The 26181-nt window shown below is 40.1% G+C and overlaps 2 protein-coding genes across 6 annotated transcripts in view; one reads left to right on the top strand and one right to left on the bottom strand.

Moving 5' to 3' along the window:
- RBKS (ribokinase) overlaps positions 1 to 3599 on the bottom strand; it is a 67920-nt gene extending 64321 nt beyond the window's left edge. The window contains exons 1-2 of one of the 2 annotated variants that reach the window (XM_080586414.1): positions 3314 to 3566; positions 2713 to 2793 (exon numbers count right to left, since the gene is read on the bottom strand). In XM_080586414.1, coding sequence (XP_080442540.1) covers positions 2713 to 2793; positions 3314 to 3435 — 203 coding nt within the window. In that variant the 5' untranslated portion in view covers positions 3436 to 3566. Of the gene's footprint in view, positions 1 to 2712; positions 2794 to 3313 lie in introns of both variants that reach the window. The other variant, XM_080586415.1, reaches the window with a different exon arrangement.
- The window catches only part of BABAM2 (BRISC and BRCA1 A complex member 2), a 168553-nt gene continuing 145971 nt past the window's right edge, over positions 3600 to 26181 (top strand). The window contains exons 1-3 of one of the 4 annotated variants that reach the window (XM_080586411.1): positions 3600 to 3690; positions 6088 to 6242; positions 23245 to 23321. In XM_080586411.1, coding sequence (XP_080442537.1) covers positions 6115 to 6242; positions 23245 to 23321 — 205 coding nt within the window. In that variant the 5' untranslated portion in view covers positions 3600 to 3690; positions 6088 to 6114. The other 3 variants (XM_080586412.1, XM_080586413.1, XM_080586410.1) reach the window with 3 other exon arrangements.

Here is a 26181-nt window from a genome sequence, read left to right as displayed (position 1 = left end):
TCTCTTGAATTCAAGTGAAAAACTGTTGCTGTTGTGACTATCCAAGGCCTTTTTTTCCATCTTACATTTTGTTCTTTGCTTCTGCTGTTTTCAATTGCCATGCCAAAGTTTCTCCTGTTTATTCTAATTGTTTTAGTGTGTCTGACTCTCATTGGTTTATATGTTTAGTCTTGTCCTGATTTAATACGAATTAAAATGCCACTGCCACGACCAGTCTGTAAATATGAGTCAGAAGAGAAACTGTTTCAATAATACTATGGACGGCACCCGTCTGGTTTGATATCTAGATCATATAGAATAATGCTGGTTTTGTTTTCTACTACTATTGCCTGGTATTGCCGATGAAGTGTTGATTGTGATTGTGACCACAAGTATGTTTTGTTCCTGGTCCTATTAAGCCAAAAGAGTGTGGTTTACTGCATGTATGTACGTGAGGCTGTTTTGATTATACTAAGTTCACTTTAGAAAAGCCACATTCTGCCACTGCAGCGCTACAGGACAATGAGAGAAGAATTTCCAATGAGAACAGTATTTTAAAAGCAAACCGCTGGGCCCCTTCCCTTTAAAAGAACGTTAAGGCACACTACCCTTTCTTCTGAATTTGATTATTTCTCAAAATGACATGCGAATGCTGTCTTCAACAGAAGGTCCCCTTTCTTTCCCTTCTCATTCATTATGTAAGGCGTAGCAAATTTCAAATTGCACATTCCCGTTGCACACAGACACTACGCGTCTTCAAATCATCGCTTTACTGCGCTGAGTAAAAACATTCGATGGTAACTCCTTGCGTTTGGTGAGTCTGGCTACCACATGGCCGATGGCAGCTTCAGGCTTATCTTTTGGATTGTTGGCGCCTTGCCTCTGAAGACCTGGGAATACCTACCCCTCAGTGTCTGCCACCCTCGGGTTCTAGCTCTCCAGAACGAGGGTGAAGTTCTGGAGAGCCAGCGTCGCACCCCACCAGCTCGAGTTATAACATAGCATTTAACCTCTGGCAACGCGCTTATCTTCGAGGAAAAACAGGCTTCAGTCCTGAGCGGTGAATAAGCCCGTCGAACGCAACGTGTCCAGAAATGTGCCTGACCTCCTTGACACCACTCTCCCTCCTACTGAGGTTTACTCAGTCTCTTCCAGCGGATGACAGACCGGCAGTTAGCACGCTCGCCTCGCTCTCCACATCTTCTCCTAGCTAAAACCTCAACATAAATAACAAACTCATGAAAATCCGTCGCTCTTTTGTCCCCACTGAAATGAACCCTAGCTTTAAACCTAGAATATGCAGCCTCCCTACACTGCAGGCATAAAAACAGTAAAGAAAAACCCTTCTGGAATCAGTCCTAATCTGGCTGTTTTTTTAATAAAGCTTGCTTATCATTCCCTGTTTCACTCCTTTGCTCCCCACTTAGAGGCATCCCTGCCCACAGCTTAACGCTTTCAGGTCATTTTACCAAGATTTCTGAAACGCTGGATACATCCAAACTCTGTCTACACAGGTATTAAATGGAGATTTCAGTCTGACTGAACACTTGCCAGCTAAATTTAAACCCATTCTTTTCCCGAGTTTATGAAGTGCCTGAAATCCTGTGCTCGTAACAGAGAATGAGGCTGGCCGTTCTTTTCCAGTTGAATCAAATTAGCTTATCACTAATAAAAAGCCCTTCGCTGCTCCTTAAGTAGAGGCTAATACTGGTGAGTCAGATACATTCTTGTGATAGCATTTGTTCAGTTTAAGAAACTCTCAGCTGACTGAAGAGCGAAAGAGCTTTTTTTTCAACCACTTAATCTCAGTGTTACAGCATCTATGGCTACAACCCACGGTTTAATCTCTAGTTACAGTAGGGCCAGCTAATGAGCCTTCAGATAAGTGCCTGCATTTCCATCACAGCAAACCTGAAGCTAAAAAAAAACCATGGGAGCTTTCTATTTGTTGGCGTTGTTTGTTTTGTTTTGTTTAACTGTTAAGAAAAAACCCAGGCCCATGGTGGTCAGTAGTGCTTAAAGCGGTAGGCAATTTTTGAAGTTTTTTTTTTTCTTTCCACATTTTAGAGAGAAAGGAAAAGGAATTTCTTGAGATTAAAGCATCATGCCTTGTTTTTCAACGTAACGTCACAAGTATCTGATCGCTCACACACACGTAACGTCAAGATCGGTTCTCCAATATCTTACTCTGACTTACAACACAACTATTCCACTTGGAAAACTGCCAGTGCGTGCTGCAGATTACATAAAGCATTAAATCTTTCTGACAAAGGTTCTACGATTTTTAAAGTGTTTTTACAGTGCATGTCTATGACTACATTGCACTTACTCCCCAGCATAACCTTCTAATCACGCCTTCTACACTTTCTTGACCCACAGGCTTTGATTGTCTGCTGATTCACATTGAGGAATTGCATTTTTTTTTTTACTGCAGAATTCCCAGCAGAGCAAGCTGATGCAGTCCAGACACATATACTTTTAAATCCTATGTTAACCAAGTCTGCGTACATAGTTTAAAACCAGATGTGTTTAATATAGTGCAAATAAAGGACTGGTTTGCAAGTTTACCGGGGCTGACAAGGTCGGGCCGTTTAGGTTAGCATTTGCGCCGTTGCCAACTCTCGCAGTTTTGTTTGAATTCTTTCGATATTTAGTATTCATTATAAAACCCAGGCTACTCGGACCAAAACTTTGTTTTATTTTTTAAAAAGTTTCTAAACCCTACGTACGCACCAAAAAATGACAATGAGGCCCAAGTACCTCCTCCTGAAAGCAAAATGCCCAGAAGATGAATCAAGAGGAACGAAGACGTTCCTTAAAATAAATAAATAAATAAATAAATAAATAAGTTTAAAAAGCAGAGGTGCTTGATTTCCTGAGGGCTTATTTCCGTTTCTTGATCTGAATGGCTGCGAACAGCTCGGCAGGCTTTCTCTTTCTCTCTCTCTCGCTGTCCCATGAAATGAAGTCTGTAAATAATCAACTTCTGACCTACTTTTTTTTTTTTTTCTTCACGGGCTGGAGTTTCTTTCCGACATTAAGCCTTCTTCCTCGCTTTTCTGGCGGACCCAAGTGCTTTGAACCGAGGTGCCCCAGCCGACCACCTCCGGTTACCTTCGCAAACCCTTTCAGACTCGCGTGCTGACGGGGAGCGGCAGAGCCGGAGGTCTCCCAGGCAGATCGCTGCGGGACGCGGCCTGCCGCCTGCCTGCCTCCTGCCTGCCTCCTGCCTGCCTCCTGCCCGCCTCGGAGCCCCCCGGCCCCGCAGTAACGAGGCCGGGACCCCCCCCCCCGGCTCCCCCGGCGAAGCGGCGAGCAGGCGGCGGGTACTGACCTGACGAGGTCTGTGACGCAGGATCCCACCACCACCACCGCGGCCGCCATGGGGCCGGGCCTGCCCCTTGCCCCCTGCGCCCAAGGCCGCAGCAGGCCGCGCCGCGCTTCCCCCGTCACCATGGCAACGCCCGGCCCCGCACGCCGGGGGCCTTCCGCCGGCAGGGCTGCCCCGCGCGAACGCCTGCTCGCGGCGGGAAAACCCCACCCCGGCAGCGCGGCGGCCGCTCGCCGGCGAGGCCCCCTCCGGCCCGGTTGCGGGGGAGGGGGGGGTGGGGAGGCGCGGTGGTGGCGGCGGCGGCGGGGGCGCGCACGCCGGGCGGCGGGGCGGGCGCGGGGGCGCGCACGCCGGGCGCGGCCGTTGCTAAGGGGCCGTAGGTAATGGCGGGGCCGGGGCGGGGGGGGACGGGCGGCCCGCAGCGCCTCCAGCGGCCCCGGGGGAGCGGGGGGAGCCGGCCCCGGGCCCGCGTCGTGCCCCTCCGGGGGGTAAAAGCCCCCAGGGGGCGGAGGGGAGGCTCCCCGCGGGCTGAACGGGGGCGCCCCGGGCCCGCCGTGGCTGGAGGCCGGGCAGGCCGCAGGGCTTCACCCCGAGCGGGACGGGGCTGCGGGGCTGCGGCTGGCCCCGGTGCGGTTCCCGGTGCCGGGCTCCGGGAGGGAAGCAGCCTGGCGAGCTTTAATGTCCTGTGCCTTTCTAGGTTCGTTTGGTTTGTGCGCTCTTCCCAGTAGCGCTGGGGGGAAAAATGCTGTGCGTGGGGGCTGAGCTTTACAGGAGTTATGCTGCTTTGTTATGGTTTGTAAAGCCCGCTGTTTACAAAATAAACGCGTGAGTTGAACCCAGAGCGAGCCTGTCAGTACTGTGTGTTAACTGGCTCGTTACATAGGAGATATTACAGATCTGGAAAAACGGCGTAATAAAACCAGGAGCCATGCCTGGGAGTCACTGACATCTTGTTTTGATGATATCTGCAGATTTTATTAATGGGAAGATAAAGAATCTCATCCCGTAATTCATTTTGGAAGGTGCCTATTCATCTTTTGTCCCCACATGTTTCTCTTTGTGTTGTGGCCTTACCCTCATAACATTCACAGTTCCCTCAAAACGTGTCACATAAGCAGAACCACCTGTGAGACCTTTGCGCATAAAACGCTAGAAGGATAACTTAAATTTCAGCATGCTTCTCATGGCTTCCAAAACCTTCAGCAGTCCAGCTGTCCCCTCTGCCTGATGTTACTCTCCCTGCAGTAGAGCTGGTGGAATGAAATGTGCCCAGTTTTAGCCAGCCTTGCACAAAATCTGGCGTTTTAGTTTAAGCTCATTACCCATTCAAGCTAAGCTGTTGGACTTTGCGTTGAAATGGGTCAAGTCCGGGCTTGTGTTCTCAGCTTCTCTAGGTAAGGATAAAGGTGAGTAGGCAGTCGTTTAGGGCAGAGGAGTAACAAATGTGAAGTAGCGTCTTGAATTGCCATAGGTGTTTGCCAAGCAAACTTCAGTTGTTGCCCATTGTCAGGGTAAATCATGTATGTGAAGAGAGCTAGTTTTACATTAGTGTATGGGTGTTCACTCTTCAGCTTCTTTAGCTGCCATAAAATGTAAAAAACAGTGTATTAAAGGTAATTGCTATTTTTAGGAAATTCTTGTTATTTTTGTTCTGAAATAGCGTGGCCTTTGCTTTATTCAGAATAGCTAGGATAAATCCTCTTTGGTGAGCGTTCATTCATACTACTTCAGTGTGAATGGCTTTCATAAGAACAAAACGTGTAACTCAAATGTTTAATGTTCCTACCAGTTACAGGGAACGATCAGTTTGCAAAATATCCACTAGTTACCAACTAATGCTTGTAAACGGAAAGTTAGAAACAACAGAGAAGTACTGTGAATGCAGCACTCCATATGCAGTGTTACTTGTGAATGTAGATGAGTAATTAAGAGGTTGTCAAGTCATAGAATAGAATCACGATAGTCTGGGATGGAAGGGGCCTTAAAGGTCATCTAGTTCCAACCCCCTGCTATGGGCACGGGTGCCACCCACTAGTGGGTCATGTCTCTAATTTTGTAAGGAAGTAAATACAGTCTGGAGGGCTGTTTTTCAATTGAATGGGTTTAAAAAAAAATCCACTAATGGTCAGAGTCTAAGTATTGGGTCTTCTGCCCAACTTTTCACTGTCATTATGACATTACACTCATTTTTTCTGTGGTTGCATTTTTGTGAAACTGCGAAGTTCAGTTAATTTTCAGATGGAACTGAGTGCCCAAGAACACGATCAAATGTATTACATTTGTGTTTTGATAGGTTGCTTACCCTTTTCTTCTTCCACTTCACCTGCCACAGTCTGTTGTAGTCCACAGTGTCTAGCCTTTCTGCATGGGACTGGGTTAAATTACCAGCATGCTCAGTGTCTGCATTTCATCTAAAAAGCAGCAGGTTCTTAGTGTGGTTAGTGGCCCAACTGATTTAGCATAAGGCCATGCAATTGCAAGCACCTCTGAAAAAGCTGTGCTTAAAATTTGTATGTATGAGGCTCTTGATGAGTTTTGTGCCTGAGGATGCCTTTCAGAGCGTGGTGATATCACTGAAAGAAAGGCAGTGCTAGCCTTTGAAGGAAACTTCAAATACTGTAAGTAGCAACCTAGCGGAGTACTGTAAAAGTAACGCTGATTATGGTTATACCCATTGTAGTTGTATTAGATGTTACAAATGAGAATATGGAGACACAACGAAGCCCTTGGTTCCATTGCAATCAGTAATTTTTTTCTCCCTTATTACTCCTATACAGCTCAAGAGGAAAGAGGAACGCCCTAAAATGTCACCTGAAGTTGCCTTGAACAGAATTTCTCCTGCTCTTTCACCCTTCATTTCCAGTGTGGTCAGAAATGGAAAAGTAGGCTTGGATGCTACTAATTGTTTACGTATTACAGACTTGAAATCTGGGTAAGTGTTTGAGTTTCCTATCTAAAAAGAACATCCAACCCCTAATAACAGTTCAGATGTCTTTTCAGGACTCATTTTTATTAGGTCAACAAGTATTTAAGCATTTCCAGTATATCTGGAAGTGACATACTATCTGGATTGGTTTTTTTTTCTCATTACCATTTTGTATTTTATGGAATTTAATTTGTCATATTGTTGGCAATAATAATCTTGTTAAGACACTTCCATCGCTGCCACTTGATAGTGCTGGTTTTCAGCAGCAAGATAGTTATAAACACTTTTTCCTTTTGTTTATCACTTGCTTACTCAATCTTTCCTGTAAATTAAAATCTCAAAGATAATTTTGTATGACCGTACCACAGTCATGAATATGGTAAGTAAGAAAAAAACAACAACAAAAAAAACACCTTTATCTGACCTTCGTTGAGATCGGTACGTCAAGTGGCTGTAGGCTGTAGTGTTTGAAATAGGCCGAGCTACTATTTTTAGCTTTAATTCTAGAAGGATGCTTGGTAGGTCTCAGAAGATGATGAAGTTTGGGGTCCACATGTTGAAAGGGACTCTGATGTGTAATCTCTGTGAGTAATACGTGGGGGAAGTGAAATGTTAAACATAGACTTTTTCTTTGGATGTTGTGCAGAGAGGGCAGGCTCTCGAGGTGGCAGATAAAGAATTGTTCAGATGAGAGGTATCAGAAATTGCTTTATTCTTCCAGAGTGGGGCATCTAACCACATCCCTGATGGAGGTACTTCCTTGAGACTGGAGTACAAAGCCTGAAATTATTTTGGCTTAAGGTGTCTAAATCACCATTTGATGCAAGCTAGCTGTTTGTGTATCATTTTGAATGATAGCTTAATCCAATAGATCTTGAGAACCACCGTAAATCACTATTGTTTAGAGTTCAGTTCTACTGAAACAGTTTAATGCGCTTCTGTAATCCCTTTTGTTAGGGTTCCGTGGGCAGTTTGGGAGGTGCTTTTCCGGTAGTTACAATGACTTTTCGGGAAGGAGGCCTGAGTTCTATGGTTAGTTTGAAAAGAATCATTCCCTCCTCTTTAACGTGCTGTGACGGAGTGCAGGTTTGCTTGGAGGACTAAGAAGCTCTGACTTTGTGTTGTCTGGTTTGGCATTTAGGCTCGCGAATTATGCAAGGCAGGCTGAGCAGTTATGTATCTGCAACTCTTGCTTCACACTCGGCCTTGCTTTCTCTTGAACTGATCTCAGAAGGCTGAGTGGGTAGCTATCTTACATTGCTCCTATTGTATCTGTGAAAAAGGAATACAAAAAAAACTAGAGAGAAAGCACGGCTGTAGTCTGGTAATGAAGGCATCAGCTTGTCAGGACGTAGATAAGGGTTTTGCTCAGTGCCCACTAGCTGCTTATGTTGCCTTTAAAATAATAGATAAAAATAAAGCAGTGTTTTCTAGCTGACTTTTCAGAGGCGTTTTTAGTAAGTGTCTAAAGTTTTCAGCCGGTGATCTTGAGTTTGCTTTGATAACTCTTGAATGTTTTCCAAGGGTTTATTAAACTAAAAACCTGCCCCCAGCTGTGCCTGTCAGCCAAACCCAGTGATTCAAATTCTGTAGTAACTGTATTGAATATGGAATGTAGAGTGCAAATACAGCCCCTGAGAGAGATTGTCCAACGTCTTGTTTAAAGGCATAGGCTCTGCTATACGCAAGTGCTAGAAATATTTTTTTTCTTTTTCTGGAACACAGAAATACACCTCATTTTTACGTTGAGGTTTCTGTATAGCTTGAGGTTGCTAGGAGCTGAAGTTAGCATAATCAAGGTTTTACATTTATTTGAGAATAAGGTGTTATTTTTTTGTGCAACTAAGTTTATCTAAACTGCTATTCTGAAGTATGGGTCATTAGCAAACAATTCATTGAAATTTCTTTAAAATGTAAAATTTCACGTATGTGCAGTTTTAGGGAAGGTTTTTATTTGATGCAAAGAAATTATTGACTTATTTGTAGTAGAATGTCTTGAACTTATGTATGACTGTGGAAGCTCCATGTGATTTATTCCTTTATGATGTCACTTAGCAGATGAACAGTATAAAATTACTTAAAGTACGTAACATGGCTGCATCACAGAATTGGAGAAGTCCCATGCATAACTCGATATCTACTTCAGTGGTCTTTAACCTTTGGCATAAGAGCCTTGGGAATCCACAGACTTTCTGAGAAGCTCAAGTCAATTGATTAACAAGAAAAACCACAAACTTGCCCAAGTTGTTGATAGATTTAAATTTGCCACTGGGTATTGCTTCTAAAGGAGACCTTTGTAGGTCTCTGAGTGTCCAAAGATTGAAAACCATTAGTCTACTCTATTGTCCTATCCTGACTTAATGCAATTATTCAGACTCCTGTATACTTCTACTTTAAGCTTTTTGGAAAAAGAAAAATGACAATTTTGAGGAAGTAGGAGGCAGAGACAAATGTGGGTGATAATGGCATGAAGAAACAGAAGTGTAAGAACGTAGAGGTTGGACAGAGAGAAATGAGGAGAGCAGTTATGTTAGAGTAATGGGGGTGAGGTTCAGAATCATAACTGCAAAACTCCCTTCAGTTTCAATGGTGCTGAATCAGGCTTTGCACTTAGAAAGTGGAACTGGATGGTGAGAAGAGGCACTAGATAAAATGTTTGAAATTAAATAAAGAGCAATTCTTGACTTCAAGTGAATGTGACCATTTGTAAGTACTGTCAGTGTAGAAACTTTTACTTGGAATGGTGACTACGTTTATTGACATATGAAAGGAACATCTCCCCACAGGCTAGCTTAAACTTATCACAGAATGTGCAGATATTTAGTGATTTAACTCTTAGGTTGTGTGGAAGATTATTGATAATAAGACAATTGATATTTTGATATTGAATTGATATTTTGATATTGAATTGATATTTTGATATTGACAATTGATATATTGATATAAGACAATTGATATAACCTTAAGGTGGTCATCTTGATAGCTCTTAATGTTGAAAACAAAGACTTCTGGAAGCTTCTGGTTGCATTGATACTGATGAGAAGGTTGAGGCAAGGAACTGCTTGGCTGCTTCACTGCCATGTACCACACTGTTACTCTGATAGCAAAATAGGGGTTAATGTGGTACTCCACTTCCCTGAGGAGCCAGGGCTTCACAATGTGTAACAAAATATACAGACTGAAGATCCATCCATTCTCTATTCTTAAGTTTTAGAAGCTGGTGCTGTGGTTCACAGGAATAATGGCAACATATTGAGTACAGTAACATCTCCAGCCCATTGCCTATTCAGTGCTCTGTTTTCTTCATTCTCAACTCAAAAGTGGAAGGAATTGCCCTTTCATTGGTGCAAGATCGCGTTCCAAGTTTATAGCCTATCATATGACTTGATTTTTGGTTTGCAAGTGGCAAAAATATATATATAGTCTTTAATTATTTGAAGAGCCAATCTATGTGCCAGATGCTTTTAGTAAGGAACTTACTTTCCGGTTGTTCTAACTTATTGCTAAGACTGACTTGTTGTGTGTTATAAATTGTAGTAAAGAGCTGATGTTAGATTAAAAGTTTGAATTATGATATGTTAATTTGCTTTGCTTCCGAGTGTGGGACAGAAATAGATCACAGTAAGGAAATCCTATTGTTTTGCAGTCTTTGAGTATGTAAATAATTTATAATAACACGTTACGGTTCCGTAATGTCTGTGTGTTTTACAAACTCGTTAGACAGTACTAGTCTCATCAGACACATAGATTTACATCTGTGAGTAGGGCCTTCAGGATCAAGTTCTGTTCACATGAATTACATGGCCACTGCTGATGCACGGTGAATAAAAAAATGAGTACCCCTTAATTGGGCTCAGCAAAAAGGCATGCCAGGAAAGAAGGAGACATTTCAATGGAAACAGTAATAAAAAGTTAGGTGGTGCGTAGTTACCTGAAGTAGAATGTTATCAAGTCTGCAGGGTTGTTATCTCTTTTCTTGTCAAAAGGGCTCCACAGTGAACAAAAATAGAAGCTTAGTGTTAGATCACATGTGAAATACAGCACCTTTAGCAGCATTGATTCTGATGATAAGAAAACCCTGGCAGGCATCTCTGTTGCGTTAATAAAAGACATTCTTTCAGATGTCAGAATGGATCAAAGCATTTGACTCTTGCATAGGATATTACCTTGTTCTAGACCCAAAGAAAATATTGCTGCCAATTGAGTCAATGCCATAGACTGCATCGTTCAGTTAATCTCCAATGGTGTTTCCTTGAAACCCATCTTAATTAGATATTAAAATCTGCATGTAACCAGCTGGATTATGGCTAAGGCATTTTTCTTTGTGTTTATACATACATACATTAATCATGGGAAAGAGGTTGAATAGGGAAAAGCGGTTATTAAGTAATTCAGAAATAGAAGACATTTTCCTATCTAAAGGCTGTTTAATTCTTGTATAATGTAGAATCCAATTATTTAAGATGCAGCTGCTTTTCCTATGGCTTGTTACAGTGGTGCAAGACATATCTGTGGTGGTGGTTGCCTCTGAGAACTTTTTTTCCATACAGCTGTTTGAGAGCCCATGATAGAGCCTTAAATTACACTGCAAGCCTGTTTTTACTCAACAAACTTTATTTTTTTAATTACTTTGATGTGTTGTGCCAGGTGGAATTTCAAAATGAATGTAATGATTTAAAATTCTAGATGTTAAGATTCTGTTTCTGTAGATATCTACTCATAACGAAGTTGTAATTTTTGTACTTGTTTGGTTATACTTAATTCTTCCATATTTGTGATGAAAGTAGTTGTGGAATTTTTATGTAACTGGTTTGTAGTAAGTCATCGTGGTACTTTGTTCCTTACATCTGTCTGATTCTCCGTTGATCTCTGCCTCTTTTCCTGATACTGAGCTATGTTTACAATTAGTTACATTCTTGAAAGAAATCTACACGAGGAGGGGTCAGAAAGAGTGTTGTACTACCTGGAATAGATTTTAACGTGCACATTCACTATCAAGCTGTAATAAGGTATTTTTAACTTTATTGCCCCGCTTCCCAGTGATGATTTGCCTTTCTGTGTTATCAAGTAGACTGCAATATGCTTTGGTATTTCCCTTTCTTTTGGGCATTTCCCTTTTCAAAGTATTTCATAAAATACTCACGTAAAATGCATATTTAACGTTATTTTTTAGCTGTGAAAAACTATTACAGTACTGTAGCAGTTATTTAAAGCTTTCACTTTATCATTTGCCTTTGATTAATTTAAACTGAAAGATTCTACTTCCATTAATTCAAGAAAATTCGTAGTCCATCATTCCCATGCATAGGTAGGTTTTTTCATGTGCATTCTGTTTGCTTACAAAGTTTAACAAGTCTGACTCTTTTGAATGTGATTACCATGAAAAGTTTTTTAAATAATTATGTTGTGAGTAAAATGTATACTTGAAGGGATTTGGTGACTTGACCGGCCCAAGTGGTGGGCCCACGCAAACAACGTGCGGTTCAGCAAGGCCAAGTGCAAGGTCCTGCACCTGGGTCAGAGCAATCCCAAACATGAACACAGGCTGGGCAATGAGTGAGTGAGAACGGCACTGAGGAGAAGGACCTGGGGGTGCTGGTTGATGTTGGTTGCCGGCTCAACAAAAGCAATGTGTACTTGCAGCCCAGAAAGCCAACCGTGTCCTGGGTTGCATCAAAAGCAGCGTGGCCAGCAGGACGAGGGAGGGGATTCTCCCCCTCTGCTCTGCTCTTCTGAGACCCCAACTGGAACCCTGCCTTCAGCTCTGGGGCCCTGCGTTCAGCACAAGAAGGACATGGACCTGTTGAAGCGAGTCCAGAGGAGGACCACCAGGATGATAAACAGCTGGAGCACCTCTCCTATGAAGACAGGCTGAGGGAGTTGGAGTTGTTCATCCTGGAGAAGGGAAGGCTCCAGGGAGATGTTATAGCGGCCTTCCAGTGCCTAAAGGGGACCTGCAGGAAAGCTGGGGAGGGACTCTGGAGTGACAGGAAAGGGTTAACAGTTTTCAAGTGGCAGAGGGAACGTTTAGATTAGATATTTGGAAGAAATTCTTCACTCTGAGGGTGGTGAGGCACTGGCACAGGCTGCCCAGAGAGAAGCTGTGGATGCCCCATCCCTGGAGGTGTTCAAGGCCAGGCTGGATGGGGCTTTGGGCAGCCTGGTCAGGTGGGAGGTGTCCCTGCACATGGCAGGGGCTTGGAATTAGTTGGCCTTTAAGGTCCCTTCCAACCCAAACCATTCTGTGATTCTGGGGAAGGTATGGTCTTTGTGTTCTTTACTGTTATATTGGATAAGTCAAACTTACCTTTTCTACAGAGTAGGTTGTTTCATCACAGCTTCTGATAGCGAGTGTATTTGTTCACTACAAGGAATCTGATTACTGGTAGTTTGTACTACTATCAGTTTTGTTTTTCAAGTGAAATTGAGCAGGCTGAAGCCTGTTCTATTGTTCTGATGGGACAATGCGAGAGGGTTGGGAATTTTTCTGTGCTGGGCCAAAAAGATGTACTGTTTACAGGACTGCTCTCTTCTGCATTTGTATCTGAATGTTGAAAGAACAAAAAGTAAATGTCTTAATTAAATTTTCAGTGTTTCATATAAATTTTCTAATGGTTTTGCAAATACTCTCCAAAAATATTAGCATTTTTAACACCAATTTTAAACAAGGTGCTTGGAAGTTGTTCAGAGGAAATAAAAGAAGTGCTTGTCAGTTTTCAGTGTTATGAGTAAATACATGATTTTAAAAAGTAAAGATCTTATTATTTAATTGTGCAACTTGGACTTATTTGAGACATTTTTTTCAGTTTTGTTCAGGTTAGTTCAGTTTAAATTCTGCACAGTATGTCTTTGCTGGTATTATTAGGCTGGGACAACGAGTGACTTCCTCTTGTTTGACCTAGCAGAAACTGCATATAGTTTCTACCAGTTTTGTGCTTCGGTAAGAAAGAGAAGAAACTCTCTGGTACGGATGCCAACTGTTTCTTTTATAATTTGTTTAAAGAGAGCTTGATGTGTTCTAATACTAATGTGTGTGCCAAATATATTTGGAAAGAAGTACCTTAGCAATTTATTTAAATGTATGTCATGGCTATCTGTACCTTGGTAACTCATGGAACGCTTTTTGAAAGCCAGAGGTTTTGTTAATATGCTGTAAATCTGTCCAGGTCTTCCTGCTGTTATAGCAGATACCTGTCTTAATTCTCTGCTTTGTGCATCACAGCGGAAGAAAAAACTTTTCTTTGTTGTGAAGTTAACTATTAGGAGAACTTGCTAAGTATCAAAACAACAACAGTTGAGTACCTGGTCCAACTTCTTTATCTTCCAAACCCTTCTATCACATACATTAAAAAGTAATGCTGCATCTAAGCTGGACAGATCTCTAGTGTAGCATGGATCTTGCATGTATGGTACATTTGATCAGAAGCTAAGAACAACTGGCTTTAAATTTTTTTTTTTCTTCTGCTGAGTAGAGAAGAATATGTTCCTGGATAGCTGGTTGGTAAATTCTTCCAGCCTTATGTATCCAGTTACACTTCATGTATGCTTGACTCTCTCATGTGCATATAAACATACATGGCATAACATTAAAAGTCTAATGTACGTTTGTAATGAAGCTGAAGGTTATGACTTTTTGGGCTTAGTCTGTTTGCTGCTCTCATTTTCTGATAAGTTTAGGTGCTTTAATAGCATAGGAGATCATCAGAGACTCAACGCACCAGTATGCAACAGCATTTAAGATCTGATTCTGCCACGTTTATATCACAGCAAGCAGAAATTAACGGGAATGGTCCTGTAAGCTATTTCTGTGAGTCAGTAACAATGAAGCAAACCACTAATTTTTAAAAACAGAATCCGTACGCTATTGTCTAACTACACAACCATTCTCTAACAGTGTGGGAAATCAAATACAGTGTAGGCCTTTTCATACAATATATTGATCATTATGTAAGACTGAATAAAATTCTTCAAAGGAGAGTTTCATTGTTATAGGAGTTTCTTGCTGGCAGTTTGGTTGGCATCTCCCTATTGTTGCCCTTGTAAATGCAGCCTTATGAATGCCTTGGGATCTCTGGAAGCATCACTCATGGTGCTTTTTTTCCTGACCTATGGAGAAATGAACTTATCTGACGGTTCAGGTAACTGTCCAGCGCTGGATTTGCAAGTTGGTACAATATCGCAAGTTCAACTGGAAATTGAATAACCACACCAATGCAGTGTTATGCCTAAGATATTTTACACTGCTGCTTGAGATATGCAGCTTGGGCATTTTCTTGACATCGCATTGCACAGTGTAGACATACCTTGAAGCGATTATCATCCGACTGGAAGTAAACATCTGAAAAGAATGCTTAGAGTTATTAATATAAGTGAAAAAAGTTTCTTTTGCTCTTGAAATTGATATGTTTATTGAAGGTACTGATTTCAGTCTTGAGATAAAGGTCAATTTTTGCAGTAATCCATAGGAGAAAAAAAAAAATCATAAACAGGAATTATATCTATTTTGTCTTTCCTGAGGGAGGGGAATTGATATGAGTTCACTTGGAAGTATACTTCACAGATTTTCATCTTCCTAATATGTGGTACAGGAGTGAAAAAAGAAAATTAGACCACTAGGATTGGGTGTTCTTATTATTGTAAAATAAAAGAATCCCAATGAAATTTAACTAACTAAAGGATATCGCGAAATTCTATTATGGAGCAGATGGGGGGGGGAAAAAAAAGTATATTTCCCTAAAAAGAAAGAAGTGTGTTCCTATGAATCCCTGCAATATTTTATTATTTTTTTAAACCAAAAATGTGACAGAGTACTTGTTGCTCTGTTGTGGATGGTCATTTCTTTGTTCAATGGAAAACAGGCTTTCAGCTGTGTCTTCAGTTCTGTAATATTTCATATTAATATTAGATCCTCTAGATGCGCTTTAAAGTTGCCCCATTGAATGTATATGCAGCTGGAAGTTATGAATTTCAAAATGTGGTGATCCTTGCTTAGCCTAACTTTCATATCCAAAGAACTGAATTCTTGTTTGCTGCATTAACCTAATTTCTTTCTTCTCAGAGTTTATAAAATCAGCAAATGACATAATTAGGGATCTGTGACCAGGGAGCTGTGACAATATACAGTTGGATTTGGACTTTGAAAGACAACGTTAAAAGAAAGGATATATGATCACTGGACCCCTCCTAATAATGTTTGGTTAGTTAAAGGAGGAAATAAATATACATGGACTATGCTCTTAGTCCTTGTGTTTTTTCCTAATGCTTATTCATTACATTTTCCAGTAAACTAAACAGTTCTGCGATGTGAAATAAAGACTCCCAGATTCTTTTTTCTTAAGTCATTTATGGCTACTACAGGCAGTATTGGGAGCAATACTAATTGACTTAATAAAACTTAGGTTTATAATAGCTTGGCTTTTGAGACTTGCTGTACGAATATGCTTTCTGTGAACACTGAAAAGATATGAAACTCCAGGTGGTAGACTGTAATTTCATACTTGGCAAAGAATTGTTTTGTTTGAGTAATATGAAAGTGAAAACGTACCTTGTGTGATTTTTTTTTTTTCTTCAGAAACTGAATTCACATTACTGAGCAGTAGAACGTGAGAGATGATTAAGTTCTAATTCATTAAAAAGTAACACATAATCAAATGGCACTTGTGGAAATACGAAACAAGAGTTTGAGTTTGACAGGAGGGAAAGAAGATAAAGTAAATCCAAAGGGTGCATATTCTTTCGTGCTCTTCTCTAAAACTTTGCTTATGAATTCCAAGAATTTGGGATACAGCTGGTCTTAAAGTACAATAAAGTAGTTCCTTTTCTTTGCTTGAACTTTTAACAGAAGGGTAGTTTATGATGCTGTGAATTTGCTAGTTTACTAACCAAAACATTACTCCACTGGAGTATGTATTACAAGTGTTATCCCATTGCAATTCACTAGTTCCTGTTAGTTTTTCAGTTGCTTGTTCATTACATTTTCCATTTTCTGGTTTTTACCGTTCTTTTGGGGAGTATGTGCACTGTGTGTAGTTTTTAAGGGGAGTTGCAGTCAATTACCAGAGTATAAAAGAAAAGATCCTGCTTACAAAAATAATGAGTTTGATTATAATAGATGTTTCTAAAGCATGTTTTGTTGGTGGCTTTCCTTTGTCGCTTGTTAATTATTTTTCTCAATTTGTATCATAATTGGCTCCCAACAATAGAGAGCTCCAACCCTAAACTTTAGGGATTTTACGTATGCAGACTTTTGAGATAGTTTGCTCTTCAGAGCTTTCCTTGCAAGTAGACTTGCAAGTATATTAGATTTGGTGCTGGTTAGCAACTCGGTCTTCCTTATTCTTTTTTGCGGTGGCCATTTCCAACCTGTACTGTGACTGGAAAAAATATTCTAAAAGCAGCCTTCCTAGGCAAAATGAACAGGAACTTGTGGTACTAACCAAATCACAGTCTTGGGCTTTGTGCATGCTTTCACTTAATGTAGAAATTCTCTGAGGTGATTTCAAAATGTATATAGGTGCGCTTGCTCATCTCCCCCCTTTGCAGTTTCCCTGTAGAGGCTGGGCTGAATGTCTGCTTCTGGCAGAGGCAGCCGTACTTTGGGAGACTGCAGGGCAGCTACTGCAAGATCGTGGCAGATGTGAAAGTTTTGAAGTTCTAGAAACAGGCCCAAAGCTTTCCCTGCCTGCAACATCTGTTTTGGCAAAGACCCCATTCACATTAAGCAAATCTGCATCTACTGCTGAGATACAGCTGCTATAATTTGTTTTATTAATGACAGTAGTCATTAGATGCCTTTGTGTATTGTTTTTAGTGAAAACAGGTTGCTGGCAGCTGAATTAATTTTAAATAGTTCTTTGAACTTTACTCTTTATAAAAGGTGAATATGCCCATGGGTGCAGTGGGAAGGTGAGGGGTGGTTTTCCTAGGCTATATGTTCTGCCTAGTATCCCACTCCTTTCTAAAGGTCCCAATTAAGATTCAATGCATACAAGAAAACATGAATATGTATATATAGGAAAATTAGCACTTACAGCAGGTGAAGGTCTTGTTGGGAATATGTTTGGCGTATCTGGTGACACGTTGGAGTTTCCCAACTATGAATTGAAATGCTATTGCAATTACGGAGTATCACCCATGCTAACAGGACTGAAAATCAACATCATCATCATCATCTATTTTGCAATACCAAGAGTAGACCTCTTGTATAGCTTAATTGTTATACTACGTTTGAGCAAACCAGCTAGGGTACAAATGAGTCTTACAAAAACAGTGTCTCTAACTCCTAAAAAGTTGATACAGGTTTGTGATTTCCATATTTTAAAGAAAGTATACATGTAAGTAGCAATCACTCTAAATGTGGCTGGGTCTTTATATTTCTCAGAAGCGGTGGTGTACAGTTTTATCATTTAAATGGAAGTCTCTTTCTATCATGTTATATAATATGTATGCCTGTACAAAAAAGGGGAACTGAAGCTGAGCGTTAGTTGATTAGAATATCTCTCCCATTTCAAATTTTGCCCAATTGATAGAATTTTTGTTAGATCTGTTCTTTTTCAGCAGCAGCTGCTCGGTGCTACTCTTGTGTATCTGCAGGACTCTGTAAAGGTTTGTGCCTTGTGTGTGATAGGGAGTTGGACTACGATAGAGATTTTTACCATTCAAGTCAGCTTTCTAAGTTGTGATTTCCACCAATTTTCTGTTTTCCGATCCCTTTAAAAAAATAAAACTAAAACTGTCACCTGCTGCTGGCCTTCCTTTCACTCTTCTTCCCACTTGTAATTATTCTTAATGGTTCTGTTGATGACTTACCCATCTGTTGCAATTAGTTCTTAATTAAATGGGATGAAGTATTATGTCTTCAAGGAAGGAACACTGGAGCAGATCCCCATCTACAGAGATGGGAAGAAAGAATCTAAAGGCTTCTACGAAGGCCGTTCCACAGAATCTTAACATTGATTTTTTTTTTTCTTGGCAAATGCTGGAATATGAGCTTTTGGTGGACTTCTGACTTTGCTGCCTGTGGAAAAAAAAAGAAATACGAAAACAACCAACACTTTCTTCTTTCTGCCTTTGCTAGGGGGACACACATGGTCGAGCTCCAGAGTTCCTTTGCTGCTATTATAAACCATGGCAGTTCACCTGTTATCAGGGACACTCGCACTTCATTGCTCAGAAAATTTCTATCCGTGGCAGCTAGCTTGTGTGCCAGGGTGCTGTGGTTTCTTCTCAGGCTACTGGCTGGCTACTGAAGGTGGTTGCTTCTTGATAACCGCAGCCAGAAAGGGTCTTGTTAGTAACAAGGAGTGGGGTTTGCCTGTCTTTGCCTCTGAGCTGTTTGACTCTTACTGACAAAAACCTTCAGCCTCTGAACCCCTGGCTGAGTTGTGTCTCCTTGTTGCTGACACAAAGCTCATTTTCTTCGGCCTCTTGCATCATGGAAGGGACTTGACCTCCTTTTCCCCTAACAGTGTCTTTTGTCTTTCTATGGCATATACAGGAGCTATTTGAAACTTGTATTAGGTATGTTGGAGCTGGGAATGGTTAGGAGTACAGCCAGTGGTCACAACTTCCTTTGTCATGTTGCTCATTATTTGTGTGTGTTTTAGCAGTGTTTGCCACTGAAACATGGCTTTTAAATCAATAGCCCAGTGAACAATGAATGTTGTCCTTTATCTAAACAAATACTGTTCCTCAGGGACAGCAGCTGTAACAACCTAAGCATCGTGAGATTAAAGGAGATTTTGCATCTCTGGCTATTCAGGTTAGGCAGCCTCAATATCAAGTTCCTGAAATCATAGTGGCTCAGATTCTTAGTCTAATTTTCTTTGCTGTTGCACAGTGAAATTTATTGATGATTTATCTGCAGGTGGTAGTGGCATAAAAGCTTCTGTATGATTGGAAAACAAAGACTTGAATCACTAAACACATCACATACCTTTCTAATCAAGAAGTTTGATAGTCATCAAATAAATCTGGCATGAATATTGACTCATACACTTTTATCACCAGTTTAAAAAAAAAGATTTGTATGTTTCTTTGATAGAGCTGTTGTACTTCTGTTGATGATTCTGAACACTTGCTGTGGATTACATGATTCTAAGCAGCAGAGTTTTAGGATTGATTTTAAAAGTGAGCTTCAGACTGGAATATAATATTTAAGGATATAAAGAAGTGGTTTTTTTATATATTTTTTTTTTGATAGAATAACCAGTCATCTCCAGACTTTAAGGATTAAGGTGGTAAGTAGTTGAGCTTTTGTTTAGTTGTGATGTGGTGTAGAACTTATTTTTGGATAAGGTTTTACTAGGGCCCAGGTACTATAAAACTGCTCAACTTGAGAACGCTTTCAGGTAGATGACTAGACTAGATGACTATTGTAGATGACTAGTTGATAGGAGAGTCTTACTGAAATCTGGGGATACCAGAGTCTTCTTTATTGTGGCTTCAGTCTTGTAAAACATTAAAGTAGCCCAGAAAGACAGGGAATAACCTTTTTTTATATTTAACAAAACAGAAATTATAAATAGTCAATTAGTGATATGTTGGTGTAAGAGAACCTTGTTGTTAAGCTCAACTAGAACTGCCTTTCTAGATGCTTTTGAAATACTCTGGGAAGAAGACATTCATATCACTGCTCTGAGCATCAGAACATTAATTACTGTTCTGCTTCAAGGCTTTCCTATGTAAAACATTAAGTACTTCGATGAAGGTATGCAAATCAATGTAATGTTTTCCATGAATAGGTAGCATGTCTATTCATCATGAGATGAAGTCAGCTTCTGAAATTCATTTTCAACACCAGATATTGTTGTTCTATCAATTTCCTGTGAAGATGGGACAACAAAAAAATCTTTAAAAGACCTTATTGTATCATTCTTCTTCAGTGTCACTTTTGTGGGGGCCATGCTAAGTAAAAGGATCATCAAAAGTGAAATATTACGTTTTGGAGAGGATAGAGGCCGAGCTTCTGGGTCAGGTAATTATGTGAGGTTCCGTGCATTAAGGAAAATAAGGCAAGAGGAGATGCCCATATCCATGGCGTTATTTCTGACTTTCGGTAAAAATATGGCCACAGACAGGCTGCTAGTTGTACCAAAATTGTGATTTGCCTGAAGAGTTTTGTTCTTTTACTGTTTATACTAAAAAGTAGCTGCCTCTTTCCAAATGGACGCATGTAAGATTTTATGCTTGGTTGCTCAGACTATTGCAGTTTTTGAAGTCTCTTTCGCAGCCTAATCCGAGAGTGTAATTTGTCAAAAAAACCTACCACCAACAACAAAAAAACACATCACCACTAACAGCAAATAAAAAAACAAAACAAAACAAAAAACAACACCTGAATACTGTCATTTTTCATCACTTCTAGACCTGTAAAATTTAAAACATCTCTAGTGGATTATAATAATCTAGGAAAAATACTTAGTATTCCTTTTAGGGACATTTACCATTAAATCAAGCTTTATTTTATTTTAATGTTAAAGAATATTGTACTTTCCTTAAGTATTTCCAAATGGCCCATTGTGTGGAAAGATCGTAGGGTATTGTAGGATCAGATTTTTTTTTTCTGTTGAAAAGCTAGTAATAATGTTACTGTGGAAAAAATAACTGTGACCTGTGATACTTTGAAACAAGCTGCCACTAAATATTAACTGATGTTGCAGATACAGTTTGGAACTTGTAAATGAGTTTTTTTTTGTATGCTTCCTAGAATTGGCCTTATGTGATGTGAGTCTTAGGAATGACTTGAAAGTAGATAATAACTCTCATATTTATGCTGTTAAATTCATCCACAGCCATTAAAACACTCGAACAGTGGGCATTCCTTTATTGCTGCTCTCACCTACTAATAAAATGCATCTTTGAAAAAATGTTGTTCCCTTACTTCTATTGTGTTGGGTCTCCAATCTTGCATGTTCTTAAACAGAAGCTAATTTTACTCCCAGTGAGGGCAATGATACTTTTTGTTCTGGCTAAGCCATATTTAGATGTAATTCAAAAAGTATTAGTGTAGCACATTAAATCAAAATATTTTTCAGTTCTGGTGCTGCATCCAGCGTGCTGCGTTCCCTTTCACATTGGCATCATTTGCAGGTTTAAAAAACATCTCTTTTCCATTGTCAGAGCTTTTCAATGACGTTCTGAATAGTGTTCTGCCAGAAGACACCCCCCTCTCAGTGCGCTTTGCATGAAGCAAGATGAGAACTAATCTCTCATGAAACTTGCCTTTCAGCAAGCTCTGTACACATCTGATAGTAGTTGTATCTGAATCATGTTTCTGTAGATTGTTTTGCACAGTGCTCTCACAAGACATTGCAAAAACCTTCCTAGGGTGAAGATAGGACATCTGTTGCTTCCCTTTGCAAGGACAGTTATCTCATGTCTTTGATACTGAAATAGCACAGTGTATTCTTGCTGAACCAATTCAGGCTGTGAATTGTACCTGTGTTAGATTCTAGGTGCACACAAGTGAATTGCTGATTTTCTGTCTAGTTTTGTGGAAACGTAAGTGAAATTAATTATCTGTAGTTCTATGGCTTCCTCTTTGATGAAGCTATGTGAGGGCGCAAATTTGATTAAATTGTCAGTGTAGCTTACTGAATGCAAACAATCTGAAGGCACTGCACATAGTTTCCCTAGGAAGCTGGAAGAGAGAAGAGACTGTACTGGCAGTGTCTGATGGAAATGGCACGTCGAGTGCAAACAAGCAATACCTTGTTTGTCCTCCTGCTGCTTCTGCAGTAAGGCAGGTACAGCTGCAGGAGTTACTGTGTTGTGTCTGCAGTGTAGGATCTGATTTTTTTCTGTGCTTTCTGGCATACTCGTTTCTTTTTGCTTTGGCTGTGTGTGTGGCCCAGTAAACACATCGTTTGTTTCATGATGTTGTCAGTGGTTTGTATTACAGCTCTGCCAGTGATCTGATACTTGAGCTTTGGGAAGTTATTTTACCTTTGTCTAACTTCTTTTCACTGTTTATTTTGTCTAGTCAGCCTCTCTTTCATTGTGAGCTTTATGTGGCTTGCAACAAGTGTAGCTCTTGTGCTGGGGCTACAAACAATTCTCAATGTTATTAGACTGGCAAGAAGATTGCTGGATAATCAGGATGCCTGGGTATGGAAAGGAATGGACTGCTAAGGGCTTCCAGCAGTTATGCTACGGGAACCTGTCCTGTGCCCAGTGGCCTCCAGTGGTGAGAGCTCCAGGGACCATTGCCATTCCTGCCAGTGAAACAATTCATGTCGTCATTTTTCTCAGTATAGCTGAGATTTTTGGTTTTGGTATATGACTTATAAGGTATGAAATAGTCATCTCTAGCCTAGACCCTAAACAGTTTCAGTCACTCTTCTGCTGGTAAAATGCTCGCACATCACCGTGGGACCCAACTGTCATTGCAGTATTCAGGTACGCAGGAGTTGTCAGCTGGTCACAGATCACAAACCTCTGTGCCTGGTTGTCGGAGCCAAGCAGATTCTGCAACTTGCTTACCTGGAGGCTTCCTGTGAGACTTTGCAGAAGGGAGAAACTAAAGGTTAAAATAGGTGAAAATGACTGAATTGTTGATGTATTAAAAGTAAGATTAATCTCAGGTGTCAGGATGGCAGGACAGAGAGCGTGCAACCATGTTATTATGGTATATGTAAAGAATTGTCATTTGCAAAATGGTATACATCATAGAGAACTTTGATGGCTTTGCTTAGTGGATATTCTAATAACATCCTCAAAACAGGGCATTTTTATGTGTATGTTTTGTGTTAAAATGGGAAAGAGAACTGTTGGCACAGATCCTAAATTTTCTCATGATGTTGCGAGAACTGCTGTTCAGGAGTGAATGGGCCGTCTGCATCCTTCCTACCTTTTCTTTTTCCCCAAATTGTAAGGATGAGTATTTTTAGTCTTCACAAAATCGTTACTTTGTCAGTCGTTTGTTTGCTGCAGAGTAACGTTAGCATCTGCTGCCATCTGTAACAACTTAAAAACAACTTAAAACATTCTTTTCTTATCTTCATTTTAGCTGTACATCCTTGACTCCTGGACCTAGCTGTGATCGGTTTAAGCTGCATATCCCTTATGCTGGAGAAACACTCAAATGTAAGTTTAAAACTACCGTAATTGCATCTTGGACGTTCTTTCAGCAACGTCTTCTCTGTCGAGTTTTACTGTGTCTGTAAATAATTTTATGAGTTTTGAAATACATTTTGTTTTCTTAGAGATGAAGCTTTAAAAAAAATCAACTGTAAGAATACCTTTTTAAGATAAGTTTACAGCCTTCCTTAATATAGTGACAAAGTTGAAAACATGAATCCCAAAAGTCAGAAGTCACAAGCTCCTCCCCAATTTTTCTAATAAATGTTATGACTAAGACAATATGATGACCATTTTTAGTCTCACTTGTATATGTTTGGTGTTGTTTCTTTCTTTCTCTTATAAGAAGAATTCTCTAGTAAGATACAGCAAAAGACAGTCTGGTGTTTTATTAGGTATCTCTAAATAGTAACAGCTATGTTTTACCAGATTAGAGAGATGTCACTCACTTTTTTGATTTAGTGTTGTGTTTAAATCTGGCTTCCTCTTGGAGGTCCTGCTTGTGCTGGATTATTTGCTCAATCTTCAATTAGTCTGTGTTTTGGTTCAAACGATTAGAATAATATTTGCTTTATGTGTTTTGGGGTTTTTGTTGTTTTAGAAGATAGAAAATTATATTCTAAACGCCCGAGTTGTTGATAATCTGCATATGGAAAATGGTAAAGTTGTGCTGTTTGTGTCTAACTGAAATATGAGAGAGGATGAAGAATTTCAGATAAAGTAAAATGTGAAGCTTGGTATCTTTAGATTTAGGACAGCACTGGTGAAACCACATCTGGAGTACTGTGTCCAGTTTTGGTCTCTTCAGTATCAGAAAGACATGGGCATATTGGAGTGAGTCCAGCAAAAGACCGTGAAGATGATAGAGGGGCTGCTGCATCTGTTGTACCAGGAGAGTCCAAAAAAGCTGGAGCTGCTTTGTCTCCAGAAGAGAAGGCCTAGGGCAGATACTAGCAATGGGTATAAATACCTGATTGGGGGGGTGGGGTGGGGAGGAGGAAATAAGGAAGGCAGAACCAGACTCTTTTCAGTGGTGGCCACTGAAAGGACCAGGGGAAATGATCACAAACTGAAATACAGAAGGTCCCATCCGAATATTAGGGAAAAACTTACTTGTCAGTGTGGCCCAACAGCAGAAGCGGAGCTGAGAGCTCATGTAGGTTGTATGTCTCCGTCCTTGGAGGTACTTGCAACTCAACTGGACGTGACCCTTACCAACCTGCTGTAGTAGATCTATGTCTGAGCAGAGGGGATTGAACTATACAGCCTCCAGAGGTGTCTAATTTATCACATCTGCCACCCTCAAGTATCCTGCAATTCTGTGAAAAGCTGCTATCTGGAGGAGTAAGTACTTAATGTAAACAGAAATATTAAACATTTAAAACTCTTACTGCTTAGATAAAATCCATTTAGACTGCATCATACACATGCTATGTCTCTCTAAGACATTTTAAATATTAAGAGTGTTGTATTCCTTCTGTAGTAGTTTTTCTTCTCATTACATAGTGCACTAGAAACCCTTCTGCTTTATGAATGGAAATCGATGCAGTTAAACTTCTTATCGTTACAAGTACGTTAAAAGCTTCCAATTGGCACCTATAAGTAAAGTTGTTCTTCTCAGAAGTTGGTCTGGAAATTTGTGCATATGTTTGTGAGATAGATGAGCTAGCTTCCTTTATCAGTCTACTATGAATATTTTTTCTATTCTAAAAGTACAAAGTTATGGCTCAAGAGATCTAATTCTTTTCCAAAAGAGAAAAATGGTATATTAAGCCCTAGCTAGCAATTATTACAAAAAAAAAGGGGGGTGGGGTATGAAACATGGGGGATGACCCTATTTCAGTAAGTAAAGGCCATATTATTTGAAGCTACTACTGTAGCAAGTGGAATTTTTGTCCCTATTTTAAACTTACAAATAATTTGAATGGCAGACTGAATCTGTTCAATCTTGGTGTGTACTACAATGTGTAGTTGATTCTACTTGAGACTTGTTTCATGGCTACAATCAAGATGCAGTGAAGAAGCTTTATTGCATGATGTTGCTATAGAGAATGCTACCGCATTTTCTATGAGACTGTAGTAACCCTCTAATTTATCATTTTACAGGGACCTGTTATTATATTCTGAGAGCTTCAAGTCTCTACTTGCTTTTAAGTAGTGGCTAGAATTGTTCTTAATTCCTAAGAGAGAATTAGTAGATTAAAATGCACACAGGCAAGGACATGGGCATACAGACAATACCAATACACCTAATGACTATATTGCAGTTACAGTATTTGGAAATATGATTATGGACTATACATTAAACTTCAGTATTTAGAAATCCTCTTTTCTCACAGTTCTTGTATTTTGAACATCTCATAAGCAATTAAATAAAACAACTGTCATGCTAGTGGTCTTCACCTTCCCAAAAAAATAAAAGGCACAATTTTATCATGCTACATATTTCAACATTATGGCCAACTGAATGTAGAAAGAGGCCTAAACAAGTGTCTGTCTTTCACAGGTACCTAATAGTAGCAATGAATTCAATGGAGAATGATTCTCCTCATTTCAGCCTTACATGTTTGAAAATGCTGTGTGTCGTTCAGTCTCGTAGCATGTGGAGTAAAGTGATGCCAGCAGGTTCAAGAAAGCTTTAAGAATTATGTGTTCAGATCTCTAGTGATGGTAGGGGAAGACTGCCATGGTGTGTAACCAAAGATTTGTAGATACTTTGTTGTAGGCTGTTGCTAGATACCTTATCTTTTAAGGGCAGAATATTTCTGCAAAGGAAAGTTGCGAAATCTGCTAGAATAAAAAGATTGGCTGAAAATGTTCAGAAGCTTCAGTGTATGGCCTTCATTATGTGGTACCAAATGCAGGC

Source organism: Anser brachyrhynchus (genome assembly GCF_964034855.1).
Source record: "Anser brachyrhynchus genome assembly, chromosome: 3".
In the NCBI taxonomy this organism is placed as follows: domain Eukaryota; kingdom Metazoa; phylum Chordata; class Aves; order Anseriformes; family Anatidae; genus Anser; species Anser brachyrhynchus.
Note: the sequence above shows the minus strand (reverse complement) of the source record. Positions and strands in the feature narration are given on the sequence as shown.